This window comes from Ambystoma mexicanum, chromosome 2q (genome assembly GCF_040938575.1).
Source record: "Ambystoma mexicanum isolate Mex_15411 chromosome 2q, UKY_AmexF1_1, whole genome shotgun sequence".
Classification (NCBI taxonomy): Eukaryota; Metazoa; Chordata; class Amphibia; order Caudata; family Ambystomatidae; genus Ambystoma; species Ambystoma mexicanum.
The window spans coordinates 843,373,190-843,395,341 of record NC_090924.1 but is presented as its reverse complement, the minus strand read 5'-3'; the positions used below and the strand labels follow the sequence as shown (position 1 = coordinate 843,395,341).

Here is a 22,152-nt window from a genome sequence, read left to right as displayed (position 1 = left end):
CTCAGCCCTCCAATAGTAAGGATCTGCACCACTCATGCACACCATCAGTGGTTCAATCAGGCCACTGTGGGGCTGACTCATGCATACACAATAGACACACTGGCACCAGTATGTGGATTGGGACCACACAGTCCCAGCGCACTTCCTGAGCCCATACACACATGGCATGCACTAGCCCGCGTACACAGCAGCTTTCCCGGGCAAATGCATGGCCATAAAAAGGGAATTCCTAACCCAAGAAGGCAGGAAGAAGGCCAAAGAACAAGCAGCAAATCCCGTGGCACAGCCATCTTAGGACACTAGCCACAGTTACGATGTGCCAACTAAAAATATAGAAGAAAATTGTAAAAATGTAACTGCTGCCACCAGCTTGTCCTTGGGCACTTTTAAAAGTAATCACAAATCCCTTTGGTGAAGGTCTAGGGTGATACAAAAGTATCCAATTGCACTGGATTGAACGATGCTTTGCGCAATATGAAAAAGTCACCCAAACAGATAAATCAAAAGAGAAAAGGGAAACAGTTTCCCTGTACTGACAGTCCGTAGGACTAGTCAGTTTCCCCATAACAAACAAGCAAAAGGTCAGTGAGATGAAGCGGAAGGCTTTACTTCTCTGCAAAAAGACAGGGCAAGTGTAAAACAAAAGCAAAACGTTTGGGGGTCCATAGAATATGGAGAGAAAGTTGCTTATAAGAGAAATATTTCCCAACACTATCCCTACTGTGACATGTACTGTACACCCATGATCTCTCACGCATCAAGGTCCTCGGATTGTTATTTTTCTGCCCTGAGGTTGGTTGGAGTGTATAGTGAATTGCGAATGTGAAGAATTGTTTGAAAAAAACCTCACATAATAAACCTTTTGTCTATGGTGCTTCTACTCCCAACAAGGGCAGGCAGGATGGGTGCATGTGAATCTAAGCAAATACAAGCATCAGAAAGACGATTACAGGGATGTAATGTTTGTCTTCTGAGGCTTGTGGCTTTTCATAGAATGGCATGCTTTGCATACACTAGAAGGCAGTACCAGTAGGTGGTGGGTTGATAGAAGGAACAGACAAACAAATATTTTGGCACTGCTTGTCACACCTGCGAGTCATTTGTGGTCTGTGTGTCAACACAATAATGTGTGTACTGAACCCCATGTGGCAGCCTTGCATATTGCTTCTTGTGGCACATTAGCAATGCTAATATAGCACCTGTACCACATGTGGAGTGTGCTTCAGACATAAATGGCAGTGTTTTGTTTGACAGTGTGTAACATTGCTGGATGCATTAAAATAGAATTTATTGAGATTTGGGTTTAAGGGCTTTTAGAATTTCCATGCATCTGACAGGCAAACTAGGGTGACCAAACTCTAGGGACTTCAGGAGCCAAGCTGCCAAGTTGGTTGCTTGAGGGCCTGGATAAAGGGTTAACCCCCAATACTGTGAACATATTGTAAGGACATGTTTGTTTCATTCATGGGCAAATAGACATTTTGAGGATGTGGGAAAGCCACGTCTGTCGAGCCACATTGGAGCTTTTAGGACCACCGTTAACTTCTGATGCATCTTGTGGATAACTTTATTTGATAGTGGGGTCAGAGGAAATGCGTAAGCAAATGTCCCTGACAAATTGATCGACAGTGCGCAGTGCATCATTTAGGCATTTTGTGTTTTCTTTTGTGGCAAATAACGACATGTCTGGTTGTCCCCAACGTGTAAAAATGTTGCTTAGAATTTAGTTATGTTCCCCTGGAACATGTTGGGATTGGAGATGTATTCCTCTTTGGAGGATCCAGTTTAGACAGACTGAGTGAGTGAGTCCTGCCCAGTCTGTTGCCGTAAAACATGGCTGTTGTACTATCTGTAATGATTAGCACATTTTTCCCAATTAACTGATGTTGTAAAGCTTGCAGTAAAGTACACAAAAGAGGTGGGGGGATTAGACTGTGGACCAAAGCACCCCCTATCTTTAGGAACACCCTAAAAAATATAAACTAAAGAATGGTCCACAGTGTTGTATCACGGTGTCATATGTCCAACCTCACTGATTAGAAGGCAGAAATCGGGGTAGAGAAAACACAGTATACATATCTCTAAAAACATTAGTGCTTTGATATTGTAAGCTTTACACAGTAGGAATTGGACCAGTTATACAATTATCAATTTTATTTAACCTTCAATGGTAAATATACATTTTATTTAACCTTCAATGGTAAATATACATCATAAAAATGCCAACAGGGCATAATTCATCATAACACAATCCTTAAAAACTTTAGTACATAAAAAAAGGTAAAAAAGTCAATAAAGAGAAGGCAAAAAAACAAAAAAACACACAAAGACGACCAAATCGCATCAGTGACAATTTAAGTACACCGGAAGAAAAATAGTGCACATATAATCCTAGGGAACTCCAAAATCAGGGATTACGACATAAACATACAAAAATTTTAATTAAATCAACTTATTACTCCTAAGTCTAACCACAATAATGGGGTTAAAGAAAAAACAAATAATACAACTCAAATAACTACTAACCTCCACACTACTTCACTCCCATTTAACCCGACATGTTTCATTCCTCACTCATTTCATACACACACAGTCAAGGGAAATTCATCAGGGGGGTATACTTAAAAGCACGATATGTCTCAATAGGTCGTTTAGCGCGGCGGAACTAGAGTTACCGCCTCTCAACCTTGAATAGTTCAAAGTGAACTTTTAATGTTCCACTGCTATTCTGCTAACTACCGTGTTTAAGAACCACGCGAACACTGGCTTTCGCACAGGCACCTAGACCTAAACAGTTTGCAATTATTTCAAAGGTTAACTGTTGTAGCGTCCGATACAAAAACAGTTAGATTCTTGTGGTTGTGGTAGAGTTCGGGCTGCCCTCACACGAGGAACGGACACATGACACCTGTGAAGAGACAAGGAGAGAGAAAACCAATCACTATAATCCCTCATTCTTGAGGCTGTTAAATTACGCAGTCTCAGGAGCTAGCAAGTGCTCCAACCTTGTCAAATTATAGGGCTGATCAAACTGGGACCGGACTCCTTGTGTTAAGAAATATCAAAAACTTCATTATAAGAAACCACAAAGAGTGACACCCTCTCTAAAGGGCCAAATTAATCATAAACCAACACATCATTATTTAATGTTGGAAAATGCAATAGATAGTGCAAAGACGGAAATACAGAAACCAAAGAAGAGAGAAATAGCCAGAAAAACAGTTCTTCCCAAGTTGGGTACAGTCGGATCATCGCAAAGCTCACCATATAATAGTTAACACAGTACTTCAACACGAGAAGGTATATGGTGGATGGCTGAACGAGTTCAAGTGCCCTCTATCAAATCTCTACACAGGTTCCACTGAAAAGCGCTTCCAGTCATCTATTAGACCATGTATTGGGGGAGAGGAAGAAAGAAGACAAAAGAAAAAATGAAAAAAATGAAAAGTGCTGTTAACAAACTCTCGAAATCCGTTTCTACTCTAAAGAGTAATGGATTCGAAAAATCACTCTGCCTTACCTTAAGTTGATGGCGTTATGTGTAGCTCTAATACGCTACTGCACATAGCGAAAAAGTTGCCATGTTTCATCACTTAGTCACATATATCTACATGGGTAAAGAAAATAAAAATAAATAAATATGTGTGATCCGAATCAAATTCAGTGAACCTAAACATGCTTATTAATTGAGCATTAGTAGTATATAGCATGTCGTGACACCTACGACCTCACTTTAGAGGCACCATCAGTACCGAGCTCAAAACTGAATCACGGTAGCATTCACAGAGTCTAAATTGCTTCAGTCTTTAGCACCGAGAATGAGCACTCGTGCTCGTGGTAAACAGCTTAAGGTGTGATCATCGGCAGGGTCTTTCACACAGGCATAAGTAGCCTAAGTAAAGCTTGCAGTGCCTTGAAAACTGCTAGCAAATCTAGAGGGTCGCTATGTATCATGGTAAGTTTACGTGACCACATCCTCTTTGCTGTTTGGTTGAGACAATGGGCTCCCCAACCTCAGAGTGTGCTGCATCTGTTGCGATTGTAAGGTGTGTTGGTGGATTGACAAAAGGTTTTTCCTGTAACATGTTATTTTTTTGTCCACCATTGAAGAGCAGACACCAGGGTTTACAAAATTGCCTTCCGCCTGTGACCATTGTTTCGCTAACCACTCTTGCATCAGAAGCATATGAAGCCTTGCATGTGGCAAGATGAAGATGCATAACACCATCATGCCAAGAAGGCGCATAACCTTACTGACACATCAGTCGACTGGCTGTATAACAAGGTATTTTTTTAATTAGGTTTTGGACCCATTCGTTGGAGAGGGAAGACTAAGGTGTCTTGTCTGAGTGACTGCCCTAGTTTTTTGCTGACTGCGGATTAGGCTCAAGTTCATTTCGTTGACAGAAAAGCCCAGTTTGTGCAGAAGATGTATTGTTTTCTGTGTGTTTAGCCGACATATTTCTGGTGTCGCTCCTGTTATTAGTAATCCAGATAAGGGCACACTGGAATACTTTGTCTGCATAGGTGCGCTGCCACCACCGATAGTTCCTTCGTGAATACATGAGGCTCTGATGAGATCCCGAATGTGAGCAGCTTGAATTGATAATGCGCTTTACCCACTTTGAACCACAGGTATGTTCGATGTGCAGTCAGAATTGAAATATGATAGTATGCATCTTTCATATCCAGTGTTGCCATAAAGTCTCCTCTTTTGAGCAGTGGGATGACTCCTTGAAGCATAGCAATCCTGAATTTTGTGGCGTTGCATATGTGTTGGCTGGCCTTGGGTCCAGCACTAGGCATTTTTTGTCTTCTCTTTCTTTGGAACAAGGAAGTACACAGAATAAATACCCTTGTTTACCTCTCATGGTGGAATGGGTACTATGGCTCCGGTTTGTAGTAGTATTTGCATTTCAACTTGCATAATCTGCCAATGTTCTACTGGCATCCTTCTGTGTCTTGGTGGGTGATCAAGCTGTTCTCGAAACTCGTTGCAATACACTTTTTACTGTTAACATGGACCACTTGTCTGAGGTGGTCCACTCCCATATGCGGGCGAACGATGTTATGCGATCATCTACTGGGGTGATACAGGTGGTCTGATGTTGTGCCACGCGCTCGCTGCCTGATATCCATGTGCAGCCTGCGCTGGAAGGTTCGAAGCCCGGCAGTGTGATCAAAGCCTTTCATCCTTCCAAGGTCGATAAATGGAGTACCACTCAGTTGGATAATAATGTCTTTCAGCAATCTGAGACTTATGGGTGTGCCGCGCTATATAAGAAATACATTATTATATGGGAGGGGCTCTGGAACGTGGAGTCAGTTTTGCAGAAGCAATAGACCCTCTTGAGGTTGGCCTCGGCCGCTCCTGAATTGCTTTGGAAATTAGGACTGACCGGAAGACAATTGTCCCTGGTTTCCAAACCATGCTGCTGACCTTGAGTAGCTTTGGCCACGATAACTCTGCCTGCTTGATTGTGCTCCTCTCTGCTTAAAAGGGAGGTTTGAAAACAGATTCAATATTTTCAGTTTTTAATGGTCCTTCTTTGCAGTTTCTAGGGCCTGATCGACTGCTTTGCCAAAAGGAACCTCATTTTGTATTGGCACATTTAAAAGGGACGCTTGAGTCTCCACTCTAAAGCCTGAGTTTGAGACAAGTATATCTCTTTACTAAGTTTTCCTCTGCAATGATTCTCCCAGCCCTATCTGCTGCATTTAGGGTGTTTTAGTATTGAATCATCAGTCGGTTTCCCTTCTGATGAGGCTTTTAGTATTTGTTTTTAGGGGCTCATGGACATTACCACCAAGTTCTTCTACATGGTCCCATTGAGCTCTACTGAAACTAGCCATTAAGACTGCATTGTTGGCAATGCACATTTGATATGCTGTTGAGGTTGCCACTTTGTCTAGGGCAAAACGATTTTGCTTTCTTTGTCAGGAGGGGCCTCTGATGTAGCCAAACGTGTACAAGCAGTTTTATGTGTTGTGGTTACGACTGAAGAGTCCGGTTTTCAAGTGACCCCTGATAGAGGTTGGCAGGTGCTGGTTTCAACCTCATGGGTTAACTGGTTTTGTTAATACTGGAGTTGTTAGGGAGGAGTCTAGTCGTCTCTTTACAGATTTAGGTAAAGCAATGTACTGGCTAAGCTCTTTCTACAAAATCTGTGTCCTCCTTGGATTAGTGTGCGTCAGTTTTGAAATAATGATCTCCTTAGGAAAGCAGCTCATTAAGTAATAAGTTGTTAACAATAAGCAAAGAGGAGATGTGGGTCCTTATGGTCTGTGAGGGCATAAGGTGGTCTTCTAGGTCTGTACCTGTATTATCCTCGTCAAAATCCTTCTCTACATATACCTCTATTTTCACTGGCTCCTCATAAAGGACAGAGGGTTCACTTCATTTTTTGGATGGTATCGCCTCTTCTAAAACCTTTGCCTTGTGTTCAAGGTTGTGTTTTCTAAAAGTTCTGTAAATAAGGCCATCTTGTTCATAGTGATCGCAAACCTTTTCAGCCATTTCCCTGATGATCCTTGGGAACCTTGTGGTGAAAAACCAACCTCATGTGTTTTAACCTCTTGCTCTGTTCGTTTCTTATTCTTGAGACTATCAGATGAAGAACTAGCTTCGACATGTGCACGTTTCTTTTTCCCAACGTGTATCGAAATAGTAGTTTTCGGCACATGTTTGGGTTTATTTGTAGAATCCTTCAATGTGGAGGCGGTCGGTGTGGATGAAGGCTTTAGGCCATGCGTCGAGTGAGAAACATTAGAAGCTGATGTCCTTTGTTCGACCAGCCCGTTAGGTGATGAGGTTGCCATCGCTGCTGTGCATTTTGAAACTTTCGACAGAAGTGCTGAAAATGTTAGTGGGCAGAATGTGTTTTGTCCCCTTAAAAGCATTTTGATATCCTCAGCGTTGCTGTTGTCGCCAGGCAAAGTCTACATAGCAGAGCGTGGCACTTGCCATTCGGAGCTGGGGACTGACGTACAGGAATTCTAAATTTCATCATAGGATATCGCTTCGACTTCCGATTTGAAACCAGGGCTGTAGTGTTGTGGCTCATACTCCTTCGACAAAGTGGAGTAATCTGTAGAAGCCTCAGCTTGCATCGCTAAAGCCACCCAGAGCTTCAATCACCGATCTTTAAGTGTTTTAGGCTTAAAAAACGTGCACGACCGGCATTAATCTTCCCAGTGATCCCTTAGAAGGCAATAATTGCAGATTTGATGTGCGTCTTTACAGAAACTTTAAGTGGGTGCTCGCTATTTCGGAAGCTGGAGGACAGCAAGATAAATAATATTGGGGAAATGTAAAGAGACATTCTCCTGGGCTGTAACATGCAAGTGTCTTCCCCCACTACCTCTACTGTTAAGGTTGCGGCCTGTAGCTGTAGCCACCGAATGGCGATCTCCGAAGCCGATATACGCCTCGTACGACGGTCGATCCTGTGGTCAACGTGCTCCGTTGAGAGCCATCGCTAAGACAATTGGACAAAAATATTTTCAATATATCCAGAATGTGTGCTCGATTCCGAGCAAAGTAATCACTTTAAGAAACTGTGCAGGGTGCGACCAACCAGATAGTGGAAAAAAAACAATCCAAGGAACTTGACACAGGAGGGCTCATGGATACAGTACATGTCACAGTAGGGATAGTATTACAGGAACGCCCCAGTCGACGACCCATTTCGAAATCGAAAATAAATTAAGTATTACTCTGCACCAACCACTTGATGGCAGCCAATGCAAAACATGCGATTCTAAGCAGATACACAAGCCTCAAATATATATACACAAACACACAGAATCACAACTCACACACTAGGTACTGCATTTTTGGATCCCCATGGCTGCTCTGTGTCCATGTCATCACTAGAGTTCATGCGAAAAATCTGACTTCTACTGTAGCCATTAAAAGTTAATGGCAGGTACTGGGTTCAGAGGCTCAGTCCTTATGTTGTTTTTTTCTGCCATTTTGTTCAGTCGCAACAATCTAAAGAATGAGCTTGGTCACAGGGCCAAGATGGGAGGAGCATCCACGTTATAGGGATATCTCGTTACTTAACATGCCAATTTTATCATTTTGGAAACAAGTTGTACTATTTTGGGCCAGCCACTAGGGCATACTATGCACAGTTTATGAATTTAAAAGATTATGAACAAAGTTTCAATTGCTACGGTTTTTTAAATTAATAAGGCTATAAATAAAAGTCACCTTCCAAAGTGGGAGTATTCTCTTACGGAATGTACAGTAAATTATTGCCCATTATTCCCTTTAAAATATGAGGTGGAGGTAATGTGCACAGGAAATACGCTAATCGGCAAGCTATGTAGACAACTTAAAACAAATATAAAACAAAGGTTCTGCTAGCATGCAAATGAAGATCTAAATGATAAAACAGCCACTTATGACATGATCGTATGTTTTTTAGCCTTAAAATGTGCACCATCGTTTTAGTTTTGAAGCATGAAGTCATGAACTTACCTAACCTTTTTACCATTTTCAGTAATTTTTGTAACATTCAATACACCATATTTCTCGTGATCCTAAAACACAGAATACAAAATTGTAAAACATGTGTCCTCAATTAATTGGCCTCTTTATACAAGACAGCAGTCAGACTACAGAAGGACTAGAGAAACATTTCCAGTAAGGTACCGTTTAATTACAGGAAAAAACGTAGTCATCCTTTTTTAATTGTCCATCTCGCATTGCAGACTTTGATGTAATTAACTATTGGAAGGCTTAGGCACAAACTGGGAGATAAAAGTGAACTCTGAACACTAGTTTTAGTGCCACTGAAAATATGTGCCCCTTCAAAGGACTCAACCACTGTGCATGCCTGTATTTCAATCGATGAGACCCTCTGAAAATTCCTGCAGACCCCAATCCTGGATTCTGAATAACAGTTGAACTTGGACCCACGTGGGCTAAACCTTGCTTGAGTTGCAGTGGGCCTTTCTATCCGAGGGTGGTGATGGAATGGAAATTAGGTATAAATAAAAACCTAATTCCAATCAGGAAATTTCTTACAGCAGATGAAGTAGGAGGAAATATTTGAGTTCACATAACTTCCCTTTGGCTACCAGATAATGGGCCTATGAATCTGCTGCATCTAGGGTATTTGGACCAGGCCAGCAAAAAATAAAAAATAATAATTAAAAAAACTCGAAATATGCATAGGTTCCACCAACATTGATCAGGTGTGAAACAGCAGAATCAGATGGGAGTGAGACATTTTTATTTTATAAAACTTTATCATTTCAAATGTGTATTTCTATAATGCCAGCAAGTGATTATCTGAAATACATGCAGAGGCAAAATAATGTTAATGTATGGTTTGCACAGAGTCATACAGTTTAACAGCCAATGACTTGACCACCCAATAAAGTGGTCCCAGGAAATGTGTCTCATTTCCAAAGAGATCACTTCCTTATTAAGTATTTTGGGATGAGTCATTTAAATAGCGCCTTGCACCAAGGCGATGTACAAAACCAATTTACTGTACAAATGAATGAAAACAGTAATACAATAGACAAGGCAGCTCGGAAAGTGGGATAAGAGTGAATAGACTGTAAAGAGTGGGAGAGAATTCCACTGAAGAGTCAAAGAAAGAGCGGAACCGTGAAGATGCAAACAGAGGACTGGGTGCAGTTAGAAGAGAGTGAAATTCAGAGCAAAGAGCACGAGTGGGAACATAAAGGAGACAAGAGATGTGAGATAAATAGGAGCAAGTTTATAAAGGGAATTTAATACAATACAAATGAATTTCAGTTGAGAGTGCAAAGATAACCAAGAGAAGCCAGAGTTGTGAATAGATAAACAATACAAGAGACAAATAGAAGAATTAAAAACATACTTTAGAAGAGCTAGGCGAGAGATGGGGAGACCAAAGACCAGTACAGAGCAATAGAATAGCCATGAAAAAATTAAGGAAGAAATTAAAAGCTTAGTAGCACTAAAAGTTAGAAGATGTCTAACTTTCTGAATGTTGAAAAGATGGAAGCGACATGAGCGGGATGTGACAGAAATGCGATAAGCAAAAGAAATGAAATTCAAGGGAGAGATTCTGTGTCATAAGAGAAATAGGCAGATGGGAGGGAGAAAATAAGATGGAAGGGAGAACAGCGAGAGGGATCGTATTAGCTGGGTAGAACTTCAGTTTCTGAAGGATTAAGGACAAGAAAGTGATCAAGCATCCAGGTTTTTATAGCAGTGAGACAGGATGAGAGATTTGTTTGACTAATGGATATGTTAGAAAAAGATAGAAATAGTCGGGTGTCATCAGCATAAAAATGATATGCAGGAGGGCTTCCGTCATGTACCATGTGCGATTAATCACATAGCCCTCCAGAGTAGCCCCCCGGTCCGAAAGAGAGGAGTCAGTCGTCACCACAAGGGTAGGCTCCGGCCGGGTGAAGGGGGCTCCCATTGAAACATTGCCATCCATCAACTATCAGCAAAGACTGGGCAGTAGCAGCAGTGGTATTGGGATCCTGTCTGACTGAGACCCAGTCTCCTGATCCCAATTGGCCTCCAAGTGGAGCTGGAGGCGCCTCATCTTCAGGCGAGCCTGCTGTACAGTGAGCACACAGGAGGCCATCAGGCCCAGAAGATGCTGGAACCACCATGCCATGGTGGATGTGTGGCCAGAAAGTGCCCCACCGCCTTGCGGAGGGACAAGATCCTCTCTGGTGTGGGGAACACCCGGCAACAGTCGTGTTCCAATGCACCCCTAGGAGTACCAGATACCGGAATGAGCAAAACTGACTTCCTCTGGTTGAAGGAGAACCCAAGTTGATAAAGGATATCTGCCAATCTCTGGCAGGAGTGCAACACCTCCTAGGGTGACCCTGCCCTCACCAGCCAGTCGTCCAAATGAGGGTATAGATGATGGCCCTCCAAGCGGAGAAGGCCCGCCACTGCGTTCATCAACTTCGTGAAGACACGAGGGGCTGAGTTCAGGCTGAAGGGCAGCACCTTGTTGAAACTTCTGATGCGGTTGGTGAATGGACACATGCAGCTATGCATCCTTGAGGTCCAGGGAACACATCCAGTTCCGTGCACGCAGAGACTCTGCTACGTGAGCTGAGTGATCATCTTGAAGCGTTCAAGCAGTCAAAACAGATTTAGAAATGACAGGTCCAGGACAACCCTCAGGCAGGCCTGGTTGTTCTTGGGTACTGTAAAAATCCTGGAATAGTAACCGGAGCCCCTGTCTGAAAGAGGAACCGTTTCTATCGTCTGCATCTCCAACAGCAAAAGGACCTCCCATGAAAGAGCTGGGGACCCAATCTGACTAAGAGGATCGTAGAGGGAAAGGAAGAGGACTGAAGCCCATGGAGACTATGGATAGGAGCCACGGGTTGCTAAAAAGATGCTTCCAGACAGCCCCCCACAGGCAAGCTGTTTACGACCTTGAAGTCCCTGCTTCTTGTTGTCGGAGGTGGGATCTGAGGACAGGGAGTGGAAAATCCCCACGCAAAGTCCTCTGCTGCTTCCTCCTGTTGTCGCTGGGCGACCCGTCAGGCCTCCATTTACAGCAGTCCCTTAACCCCTTGGAGCCTGGAGGAAGCGCTGGGTTTGAATTCAGTCGTGCCCCAAGACTGAAGGAAGGATTTCTGTCCCATCTTTGTCAGGATGGCCAAGCACTTGGCGGTTTGAGTGGAGGTTTTCTTCTTTGTCAACTATTCATCGGTTGACGAATGAAACCGGTCCACGCCCTTGAAGGGCAGATCCAGGATCTGCTCCTGCACATCGGATGAAAACTTAGTGGTGTGCATCCACGCCGTCCTTCTCATCTCGACACCAACACACAGCCCTCTGCTGGCTGTGGCGATGTGGGGGACCAAAGACTCCATGAGGTCCTGTGCAACGGCCCAGGCATCCACCGGACCTGCCTTGAATGAGGCATGCTTGTCCGAAAGGGAGGTTGGGCATAAATTCCCCAAGCTCCCGCCACAGCTTCTGGTCAGCCGCAGCCAAGGTGGCTCCCATGGAGGATGATGAAGACAATGGTTTAGAATATAATGAGGACGCAGCCACCACTGAAAAATGGGGCTGCAGGTGGGAGAGGCCAGGAGGATTGGCTTCCCCTCCGTCTGCCTGAACCTGCTGTCCAGCTTCTTGTTCATCTGGGGGTTGACCTTTCTCGCAACCTGCAGGACATCCTTCTGGAGAGGGATGTCAGACAGGAACGTGGTGCGCTTACCCAAAACCTCTGCTAGCACTCCCGACTCCTAGGGGCGGGGCTTCCTTGGGTAGAGGCACCTGCCCCCAAAGAACTCCCCCCAGGCACTCAAGGCAGTCATGAAAGGCCTTAATGGATGCCACATCGTGAGTGTAGCCCCTACCCACTCCTTTTTGCAGACCAAGGGGAGTCCAGGCCCTGGGACACAGGTGCCGATCGGGTCCCCCATAAGTCCGGCACCAAAGACAGGTCCTACGACTGTTGAGGTGGCAGCATTGGTGGTACAGGAGGAGGTGGAGGGGTCTGAACAACTGGTAGGGTCTGGACCGGGGGAGGGAGCAGCACTGGAACCGGCACCGCTGGAAGAACAGGGGAACCACCCAGAGGAGAGGGCCGGGGAAGCGCCACCTGCAGGATGACCTGCTTCACTATATCCTTCAGGAGCCCCTTCATTTGAGGGGAACACAAGAGGAAGAGGAAGCGCTTGAAGAAGTGGTCCTTGCTAGCCGCTAGGTCCCTGGGGTCCCTGCCCTCCGAGGTGCTGGGCCTCCGCTCCTGGTCAAAGCGCTGAGGCATGTAACCCTAGGGCTGCCATGGATAGGTGTATCCCTGAGGAGACCAGATGCCTGTTCCGTACAATCCGCTGCCGCTTCCAGAGGGAAGGGGACCAGGATCATCCTGCAAAGCACATTGAATGGGCAGGATCCAGAGTTGGATTCAAGCGAGCTGCTGGCTTGGCTGGTTCCACCACGTGCCTCTGTGCCATTCTGAAGTCTTGCGCCTTGCCCTTGGCAGGAGGGTGCGAAGGCCCTGGACCACAAGCGGCCTCAGACACAAAAGGATTCAGCTTAGGTTTTGCACCCAAAGTACAAGCGTCGACCTCTGAGATCACTCGGGCAGGTGCTGGGCCCTCGGCCGGCTGGTAGTCATAAAGCCCTGACTCACGACCTCGGAGTGAACTCAGATAGGCTGGATGCCCTCTGCCGATAGCTGTGCTGGATCATGCCGATGACCGACTCTTGGAGGTGGCACTAGACAATCTCTTACCCCCTCGAGGACGAACTTGCTTGCCCTTCTGAGGACATCCCGGAGTGCCTGTTAGAGCCCACAGGAACCTCAGCTTGGGAGCCGGTAGCCTCAGGCCTCGGACCTGCCAGAACCTGAATCCGAGGAACCCCTATCGTGGGAACCACAGGGAAGGAGTTGCACCGCTGTGAAGCCGTGCTGAACACAGGGCCTTACCTTGTCTTGACGAGAGGTACTGGAGACGAAGTCCTTAAGGTGGGGCAGAGGAGAAGTATGGAAGATCTTCCTCCAATGCGACAACCAATTCTTCAATGCCCTGTGACAGCGGTGGTCGAGCCCCAAACCCTACATAGTGCATGGGGGTGTAAGGCCGGGAACAAGCAGTCCCATGAGGCACTGAAGGGCGGTTAAATAAGATTGAAAAAAATGAAAAAACGGGGGACCAAGCGTAGAGCTAAAAAGGTCTCAGTGCTGGCTGCCAGGTCCGACACTGTCAGTGCGGAAAAAGGGACTGCAGTGAGGCGCCAGAGGGCAGGGCCCAAGGATGAACCCTGCGCGCTCTATTAAATTAAAATGGTAAGCTCCCTTTTTCGCTGACAACTATTCCGTTACCGTCCCCATGTTGGGTGAAGCCCACAAGGATGAAGGAAAGGGGACTGGACGTACAAGTATGGATAAGTAGTAATTGATCCACTGTGTTGAAGGCAGCGGAAAGATCCAAAAGTATAAGAATAGAGAAGTGTTTAACATAACGGGCAGAGAGTCACAGACAGAAAGAGCAGTTTCAGTAGAGTGCAGAGGTCGCATGCCAGATTCAAAATGAGGTCAAATGGAATTAGGGGTGACAAAGTAAGAAACCTGCGAGTAAAGAAGATGTTCCAACAGTTTGGAAAGGTAGGGAAGGAGAGAGAGATGGGACAAACATTAGAAAGAATAGCTGTGTCCAGAGAGGGTTTTTTCGAAATAGGAATAATGGCATGTTTAAATAAAAGAAGGAAGGTAGAAGTAATAAGAGAAATGTTAAGACGACTGGTGAGCTAGGAATTAAGAGAGGAATAGATTTTAGAAAGAATAGAGTGGACAGGATCTTTAGGAGAAGCATTAGGATGAGCCTGAAAGAGGAGCAATGAGGTATCAGAATTAGAAATAGGTGAGAAGGAAGAAAGAACCATAGTAGAGGAAGGTAGGCAAGCAGAATGAGGGGGAGATGGAGAATAGAAATGGCATAATGAAGTGAATCCACTTTAGAAGTGAAGAAGTTGCCAAAGTCAGACGCAGTATCAGGTGAAGGGGGAGTAAATAGACGAGAGATTGGAAGAGGCGCCGAGGATGGGATGATTGAGAGTGCAAGAGATCACAGAAGCACAGACGTTTAGAGGAGAGAAGTTTGTTATCATATAAAGTATTAGAGGAGAATAAAACACCATCGGGCATAGGCCGAGATTTATGCCAGCGACGTACCAAGCGTCGGAGTGCCCTTCGCATAGAGCGAAGGTTAGGAGTAAGCCAAGGCTGAGAGGCTTTACAAGAGGGAAAGAATTCAAAGACAGGATATAAAGTATCAAGAGAAGTAGAAAGAAGTGGAGAGAGCTGAAGTAGCTTCATCCATTGAAAGTTAGAAAAGTAGAATGAGACGGAAGAGCGGCAATGCAGTAAGATACAAAAAGGGTATTAAATATCACAATGAAAAAAGAAGGGGCGGCAACAGAGGGAAGAGAGCAAGTATCAGAAACAGGGGGGTAAATAGAGAAAAGGAGCAACTGATGATCAGAGGAATAGACCGGAAAGATGGAAACATGAGGTAGACATGGAAAAAGTGAATATAAGATCCAGACAGGATCCAGAGATATGAGATGGGGGGGGGGGGGGGGAGTAGAAGGGGAGAGAGACAGTATTAATCAATAATATCTAGAAATTGAATAGAAGTAGGATTAGAAGATGAATGTTGCCCAAAAGTAAGAGCATCAATGTAATCACAAAAAGTGGCAAGAGGACCAGTAGGATGATAAATCAAAAGAAATGTCACAGCACAAGACGTGGAGAAAGTAGAAAGAGTAGTCAAACGAGGTGAAGGTAGGTAAGGAGTGGGGAGTAGTATGAAGCGTGGAAGATGGCCGATAAAGAATACCGGTACCTCCTCCAAGACACAGAGGAAGAGTATGTGTAAAAGCAGTATCAGATGTGAACAGCTAATCAGGTATTGCTGAGTTGAAATAAGAAAGCCAAGTCCCAGTAATACATAAAAGTTAAGTCATAGGAACATATCAAGGATAGAGTGGGTTTTCTTAGAGATAGACCAAGCATTCCAAAGAGCAACGTTGATGCAAGCGTCACAAAGTGGGTAAACAAGATTAGAAATATTGCATGAGGCTAAGGGATGAGAGATTCTACAGGAAGACCAGTGAGTAGGTATATCACTAGGCATAGTGCGAAAAGTGGACTTACTGCAAGTATCAGAAAATAGATGTAATGATGGAAGCAGCATTAAGATGGAATAAAGGAGAGCACCAACTAAGAGGCAAGTTGGCCATGCTGCATTCAAGAAAATCAACCGTATTGGACTGTAAGAACAGGTACCAGTAAACGTTACTGGCAGAGAAAGGAAATGGTCCGATGGCTAAATGGTAGCTCTTTCCAAGCTACTGAGGGTCTCTCTGGTCGGTTTATTGCTGAACTAGAGGTTAAGAAAAAAGTTCTTTTTGCAACATTCCCTCCATAGTCTGGAGACACCCTTTTTTTCCCTTGTTTTGAACGGTGTCCTGACTTTCGGGAGTTAAGTAAAGCCTTCTGATTTACTTCCATTGCATTCTTATGGGGAACTGACTAGTCTCCAAGACTATCTGTACTGAGAGATTAGGTCTCTCTTTGTGAAGTATTGTTACAAATTGCCACACAGTGAAGTGAAGTTAGGATACTTTGCATCCTTGTATCTTTTTATATAATGGCTTTTACAATGTGCCTAAATCAAGCTCGCGGCAACTGATTTTTACTGTTCACATTTTTCTCGTGCACCGTTTACAGCTGAATGGCTACTAAAGTGGCTAGCAACAATGGATGCGCCAAAAGGTTGGTTCTTTGGCCTTCTTAAGTCAGGAAAAGTCTTATATGGAAATCCCTTTACATGAGCAGCGTAGGGTAGGGAGGGGTGAGTTTGGAAGATAAAAAACCATTTGCAGGTTTGGTCCCTTTGTTCGTTTTGTTTCTGGCAGGATTCACGAGTGAAGCCCGCCTCCGGCTCCAGTATGTCTTGCGGGGGCAGGAATTGAGGGAGGTACCCGAAATTCCCTGTGCTTAATCCCGTTGGTTACAAGAATGCACCTAAAGGCGATTGGCCGGCTGGCTATCCGGCAAGGACAGCCACCCTGCTGTTTGACTAGCAGCTAAGCTGGAATGAATGGGAGAAACCTGCATAAAAAGGCAAGGCTTTTTGGCTTGGAAGGCAGAGTCAACCACTGGACGAAGGAATCAGAGGAAGAACTTGGAAGAGACGCCTGCTGCAACTCCTGGACCGTTGGTTTGCCCGGTGAAGCCCTGCTGCTGTGCTGAAGCTCCAAATTTGTTTCCACTACAGTAGCCCTGCAAGGACAACTTCTCCCCTTGAGTTGGTGGGACCAATCAACTCCAAAGTAAGCCACCTGGACATCCTCTCGTAGCTGGTTGCATTTCCACTGCAGTTGCTGCTGGAACCGAAGGGCCAGGGAGAGCAACACCAGATTGTGTGTGTTGCTTTTAAGTTGGCCAAGAGCTCCAGGAAGATACTCCGGGCTCCCAGGAAGCAGGACTGACTGAGCCTGAGCCACCTCAACAGAGTGCTGGACCCCAGATGCAAGGAAAGCCCATCTCGTCACCCATGAACCGCAGTGGTGCCATTTGCTGAGATGCGAGGAGTTGAAACCGCGAAGTGCCAATAAATAGAAGTTGGTCCTTTTCGGTCACTGACCGTCCCGTTGCAGTGCAGGAGTCCTCCAGACGTCCTCCCTCTTGTCCCCACAACTGAGGCCCAGGTACACAGGATCTAAACCTCGTTTATGCCCAAGGTGCCGTCGGACTTCCACCTCAACGAGCCCTTGGTGCTGCCTGTTTTCTTCCCGTCGCCTTCATCTCCGGCCGAGAGGACTTTGCACTGGCTGGATGTGGCTAGAGCGCTGAAGTTCTACGTGGACGAACGAAGAGTTTTCGGAAGACATCACAGCTGTTTGTGAAATTTGGACCTTTGAACCAAGGGAAGGCTCTCTCGAAGGCTTCCATTTCCAGATGGCCCTCTGGCTGCATCATGCATTGTCATCGGTTGGCAAACCGACCGTTGCCCGGCCGTCCGAGAGCCCATTCGACCAGAGCGATCGCTGCTACTACGGCGTTCTCGTCTGGTGTGTCCCTGCTGGACATCTGCAGGGCTGCTACGTGGAGGTCGACGCACACCTTCACGAGATTCTACTGCGTCGACTGGGATTCCAGGGTGGAGTCCAGAGTCGGCCAAGCAGTGCTGCGCAACCTGTTTGCTTAAGGTGAGCCTGGTGGGGAGGTAAGAGATGCTTAATGAATTTTATGTAATGCTTAATGTTGAGCCTTGCCACCTCCCATGGTTGTGTATGTGTACTGCTATGTATTCTTATATTCACGAGCATGTGAATTCATGCCAGACCCCATGCTGGAGAAGGAACAAGTTACTTACCTGTAACTGTTGTTCTCCAGCATGGGTCTGGCATGGATTCACATGCGAACCCTCCCTCCTGCCCCTCTACGGCTCTTCACTTGGTCATACTGCCACTTTGCGTGCTCCCAAATCTGAAGATGGCTGCTAGAGGCGTGGCTTAGGGAGAGGGCAGTAATTGGCTGGGGGCAGTATGACCCAGAGACCAGTGATTGGTTACTACTGAGAAAGACAGATCAGAAACTAAACTGATACTGATTTTTTCTTTACCGAGGATTCCCAGCCTGACGACGGGGAATTTTCATGAGCATGTGAATCCATGCCAGACCCCATGCTGGAGAAATCACATGCCCAAACGATCGGGACAATAACATTTTTGAGCGCACTATCCCTTTAACAAGATGAGCACTGAGTACAGCAGAAGGCTGGGCTCCACTGGAAAAAGTCAGGCTAGGATGGTCAGACAAAAGCCAAACGTTTGGGGAGGGGCTACAACTGAAGGGAAAATGACAAGAAAATCTGTTCTAACACCATCCGCATCCATCCTTTTTCTTGCAGCAAAGGCAAATGCCTGAATTGTGTTGATAAAGATAAGTAACCATGTTCAAACATTTACTTCACAACTGATAACCCTGCATCCGGGTTGCATGTTTTTCTTGGTTTCGCCTCAAAACACCCTTTCTTAAATAATGTTTTACAAGTACAACTAACTGAATGATCCCTGGAGGTACTTTTCTGGAATATTAGATGTACTTGTATGCTTGCAATATAGTGTTACCTCTACTCCATATCTAATACTTTGTCACCTAGGATTAAGGCATTCTTAATTAAAAAAAAAAAATCCAACTGTTTATTCGAAGTATGTCACACAAGCATAATTAACTAATAATCCCTACAGATGTTATAGTGGTTAAACAACACCTCCAATATGCTTTCTGTCGATACCTTCTAGTTCCTAACAGGACTGGGACTAGTCATCTCATCTAATTTGCGCAGTGGTAGACAACTGAGCAAAACATATTTAAGTGAAATATCAGGAACAGGGGTGGTTGACCTTTAGGGAAATCATGATGGCTGCCAGACGGTTCTGAAGCTTAACAACAATGTTGAAGTGTCCAATTAATTCAGGGGAGACCACGGGGGCTGGATCTGGGTGAGCCAGATTTAAATTAGACAGCAGTGAATTGTGTGATCAGAGTCCAGAGATAGTAAAAGATGGGAGCCTTGCCTCCTACAGCAGAGACATATGTCTTAAAAATAGCAACAGGAGAATGTATTGCACACCTGAAACAAGTGGCATTTTTGATTGATCAGCCACATAAGCTTTTTCTGACCATTCCTTATTGTGTTAGAGAAAATGATGTACCACAACATGATGTTTTTTCATAAGACATTATTCAAGGATGCAGAACTAATGGTCTCTTAAAGAAAGTGAAGACCACCACCATCTAGGTAGATACATTTTGTGACAATATGAGAAAATGTAAATGAATCTCTTTGAAAGTATAATTTTGAGGGGATCTATACACAAGTAGAGGAAAGGCGGCAACATATCAACTAAGCACAACATGAAGTACAACAGGACCATACAAGGGGGCATTCAGGGACTGTGGATGCACAAATCTTAAATTAGAAAAGTAATCCCGAAAAATACAACTTTACTCTTACAACAGAATAGTGAAAGCGCAAAGCAAAAAAAAAAAGATTTTATTTCATCAGAAATAAAATTGCCCAGTTCCCATGAATCTGATTAGAATATTTACATAAGCATGAGAGCCAACAACTTCAAACAAGAAAAATTATTGCATAGTCTGGCACATTTGGAGGGTTCCATGTAATTTGTCCCCGCAAAAATATCGCCATGCAAAAAAATTGCCGTTTTATGTGGGGACATTATTACATGGAACATAACATGGAACATGTGGGGGACACCCCCGCTGCCCCTGTCCCCATATATATATGGTCACCCAAATAATATCACCACGACTTTTTCCCGGCAATATTATTCACGGCGTAATATATATATATATATATATATATATATATATATATATATATATATATATATATGCCACAACCAGGAATATCAACTTTTAAGTTGTTGCTTGTAACGAGTGAGTTCCCTTGTAGTTTCTCTTGCCATCAATAATAAAAACACCAAAATACAAAGACAAAAAAGGATGACTGGATGAACTACTTCTGTCTGAAATGTGGCAACTTGAGAGAATTCTAACATATGATGCCAAGCAAGGAAGGTCCAGAGGAAAGACGTCCGGGGTCAAACGAGTGGTTGCACTAGAACGAGGCTTCTTTACACCGTTGATGGAATAAATCCAATGGGCCTCATTACGAGTATGGAGGCTTTAAGCGGCATGGCTACCCCCATACTGGGTACCAGGTCCGGGTCCCGCAAAAGGGGACTTACCGGGCCATTCCGACCTTGGAGGGTCCGGTAAATCCCTTTTGCAGGACCCGGACCATCCCCATTCCCATTTGAGCCCCCATAGGGCTCAATGGGAATGGGGAGGATTGTAACAGGTCTGTCAATGACGGGCCCGTTTTTAGCATCCTGGTCTGCAAGCAGGTCACGCTAAGGATGCCTGGTCTTACCATGCGTTCCAGAGCAGGACCCACTGCAGACCTCGTAATAGGGTGGGCCGGAATGAACGGTGCTGGTCGCTTACCGGCACCGTTCATTCCGTGGCTGCAAGGGTCCTAATGAGGCCCAATGTCTACTTGTTACCAAACATAATACGTTGGAGAGATGCTCAGAGGAACTCCACATAATCTGTCAAACTAGCCCTATTTGTTCAAACATTTTGCTGATCAGACTTTGTCTTTTACATTAGTTGCGAAGCTACTTAATGGTATACACCTCAGGGAAATAGACGGCAAATTGTTACACATATGTATGGAGTAAAACGTACTGGAAAAGAACAAAAAAATTACTTTGGAGTGATGCTTTGGCGAGGATGGAGAAGTCTCATTTTCTGAAAAGCAATGTTTTGATGAATTTGGAGACTCCTGCAAAAAAAAGTCAAAACAAAATATATGAGCACATGCATATGGTTCTTGGTTACTGTTAAGAAAGAAAATACCCCCAACAAAATTAAGTCTGCTAAAGACTTCATTTTGTACAAATAATGACAAAACTGTGTGGTAAGAGTCCACATTACATATCCACAGCTATCAATATTCCTAAATATCAATACGCAAGTTTAACTTTTTAGAATCACAACTCTTACTTTTAGATCCATGTGGTGAAGGGTAAGCAATCTTGCTTCCCCCTGAATTTAAATGTCTTTTCCCCCTGAATTTAAATGTCTTAACACCATTCCACGAATGAAGTACTGTATATATTATACCAATTCCTTAAACCCAAAATCTCCCATTCATACCATAGTACAAATCTAGTGATTGGAGATTGAAACCATACCGCAGGGTAGATGGTTGCAGTGAGAAGAACAAGTTACTTCTTACCTTGTAACGTTCTTTCTATGGGATGTTCCTCCGACGTATTCCTTATCTTTGATAGATCATCTCCAGCTTGCTGGCCTCGGAAAACATTTTCAGTAGAGTGCGCTGCGCGTCGACGTCCCTCGACGGCCTCTGTATCGGCGCCGACGTCACCACACGTATAAATAGACTTGCGCAGCGTCCGTTGCTCAGTTCCGTTTTGACGTTAATAGATGTTGTACATGAATTGGTTATTGACCTTGAAGGAGCGTAAGCTGCAACCAGAAGGGAAGTATTACTGCGGGGATGGATGGGAGGGGCGATAAGGAATATGTCGGAAAAACATCCCATTGAAAGAACGTTACAAGGTAATAAGTAACTTGTTCTTCGAAGGGATTGTGTCCTCCGACGCATTCCTTATCTTTGATAGACTCCCATAGCAGTGGTGTGCAATTGGAGGTGGGAGTAAAACTCCATGTTTCCTTTTAGGAATGAACCAAATGTAATACGGCTTTGCCAAACCTAGTTTCATGACTAGAGGAGGAATCCAGGTTGTAAAATCTTGTTTAGGTATGTGCGGACGACCATGTGGCAGCCGCACATATGTCTCGAACCGGAACCCCTCTTTGGAGGGCCGAGGAGGCTGCGATACCCCTGGTTGAATGAGCCCTAAGATTTTGAGGAGGCTCTTTTCCTGCCAGTTTGTAACATTCCAGGATGGCCAAAATAATCCATCTGGAAATGGTTTGTTTCGTTATCGGTAGTCCCAACTTGGTCCCTGAGTAACCCACGAACAGTTGGTCTGCTTGTCTAATCCTAGCCAGTCTG

General features: G+C 44.7%; 1 protein-coding gene across 11 annotated transcripts in view; it reads right to left on the bottom strand.

Annotated features, from left to right (window-relative positions):
- The window catches only part of ARHGAP12 (Rho GTPase activating protein 12), a 697,283-nt gene that overhangs the window by 386,455 nt on the left and 288,676 nt on the right, over positions 1 to 22,152 (bottom strand). For all 11 annotated transcript variants that reach the window (XM_069648062.1, XM_069648064.1, XM_069648067.1 and 8 more), the window contains 2 exons: positions 20,818 to 20,892; positions 8,486 to 8,547 (listed from right to left, as the gene is read on the bottom strand). In XM_069648062.1, the coding sequence (XP_069504163.1) occupies positions 8,486 to 8,547; positions 20,818 to 20,892 (137 nt within the window). The remainder of the gene's footprint in view (positions 1 to 8,485; positions 8,548 to 20,817; positions 20,893 to 22,152) is intronic.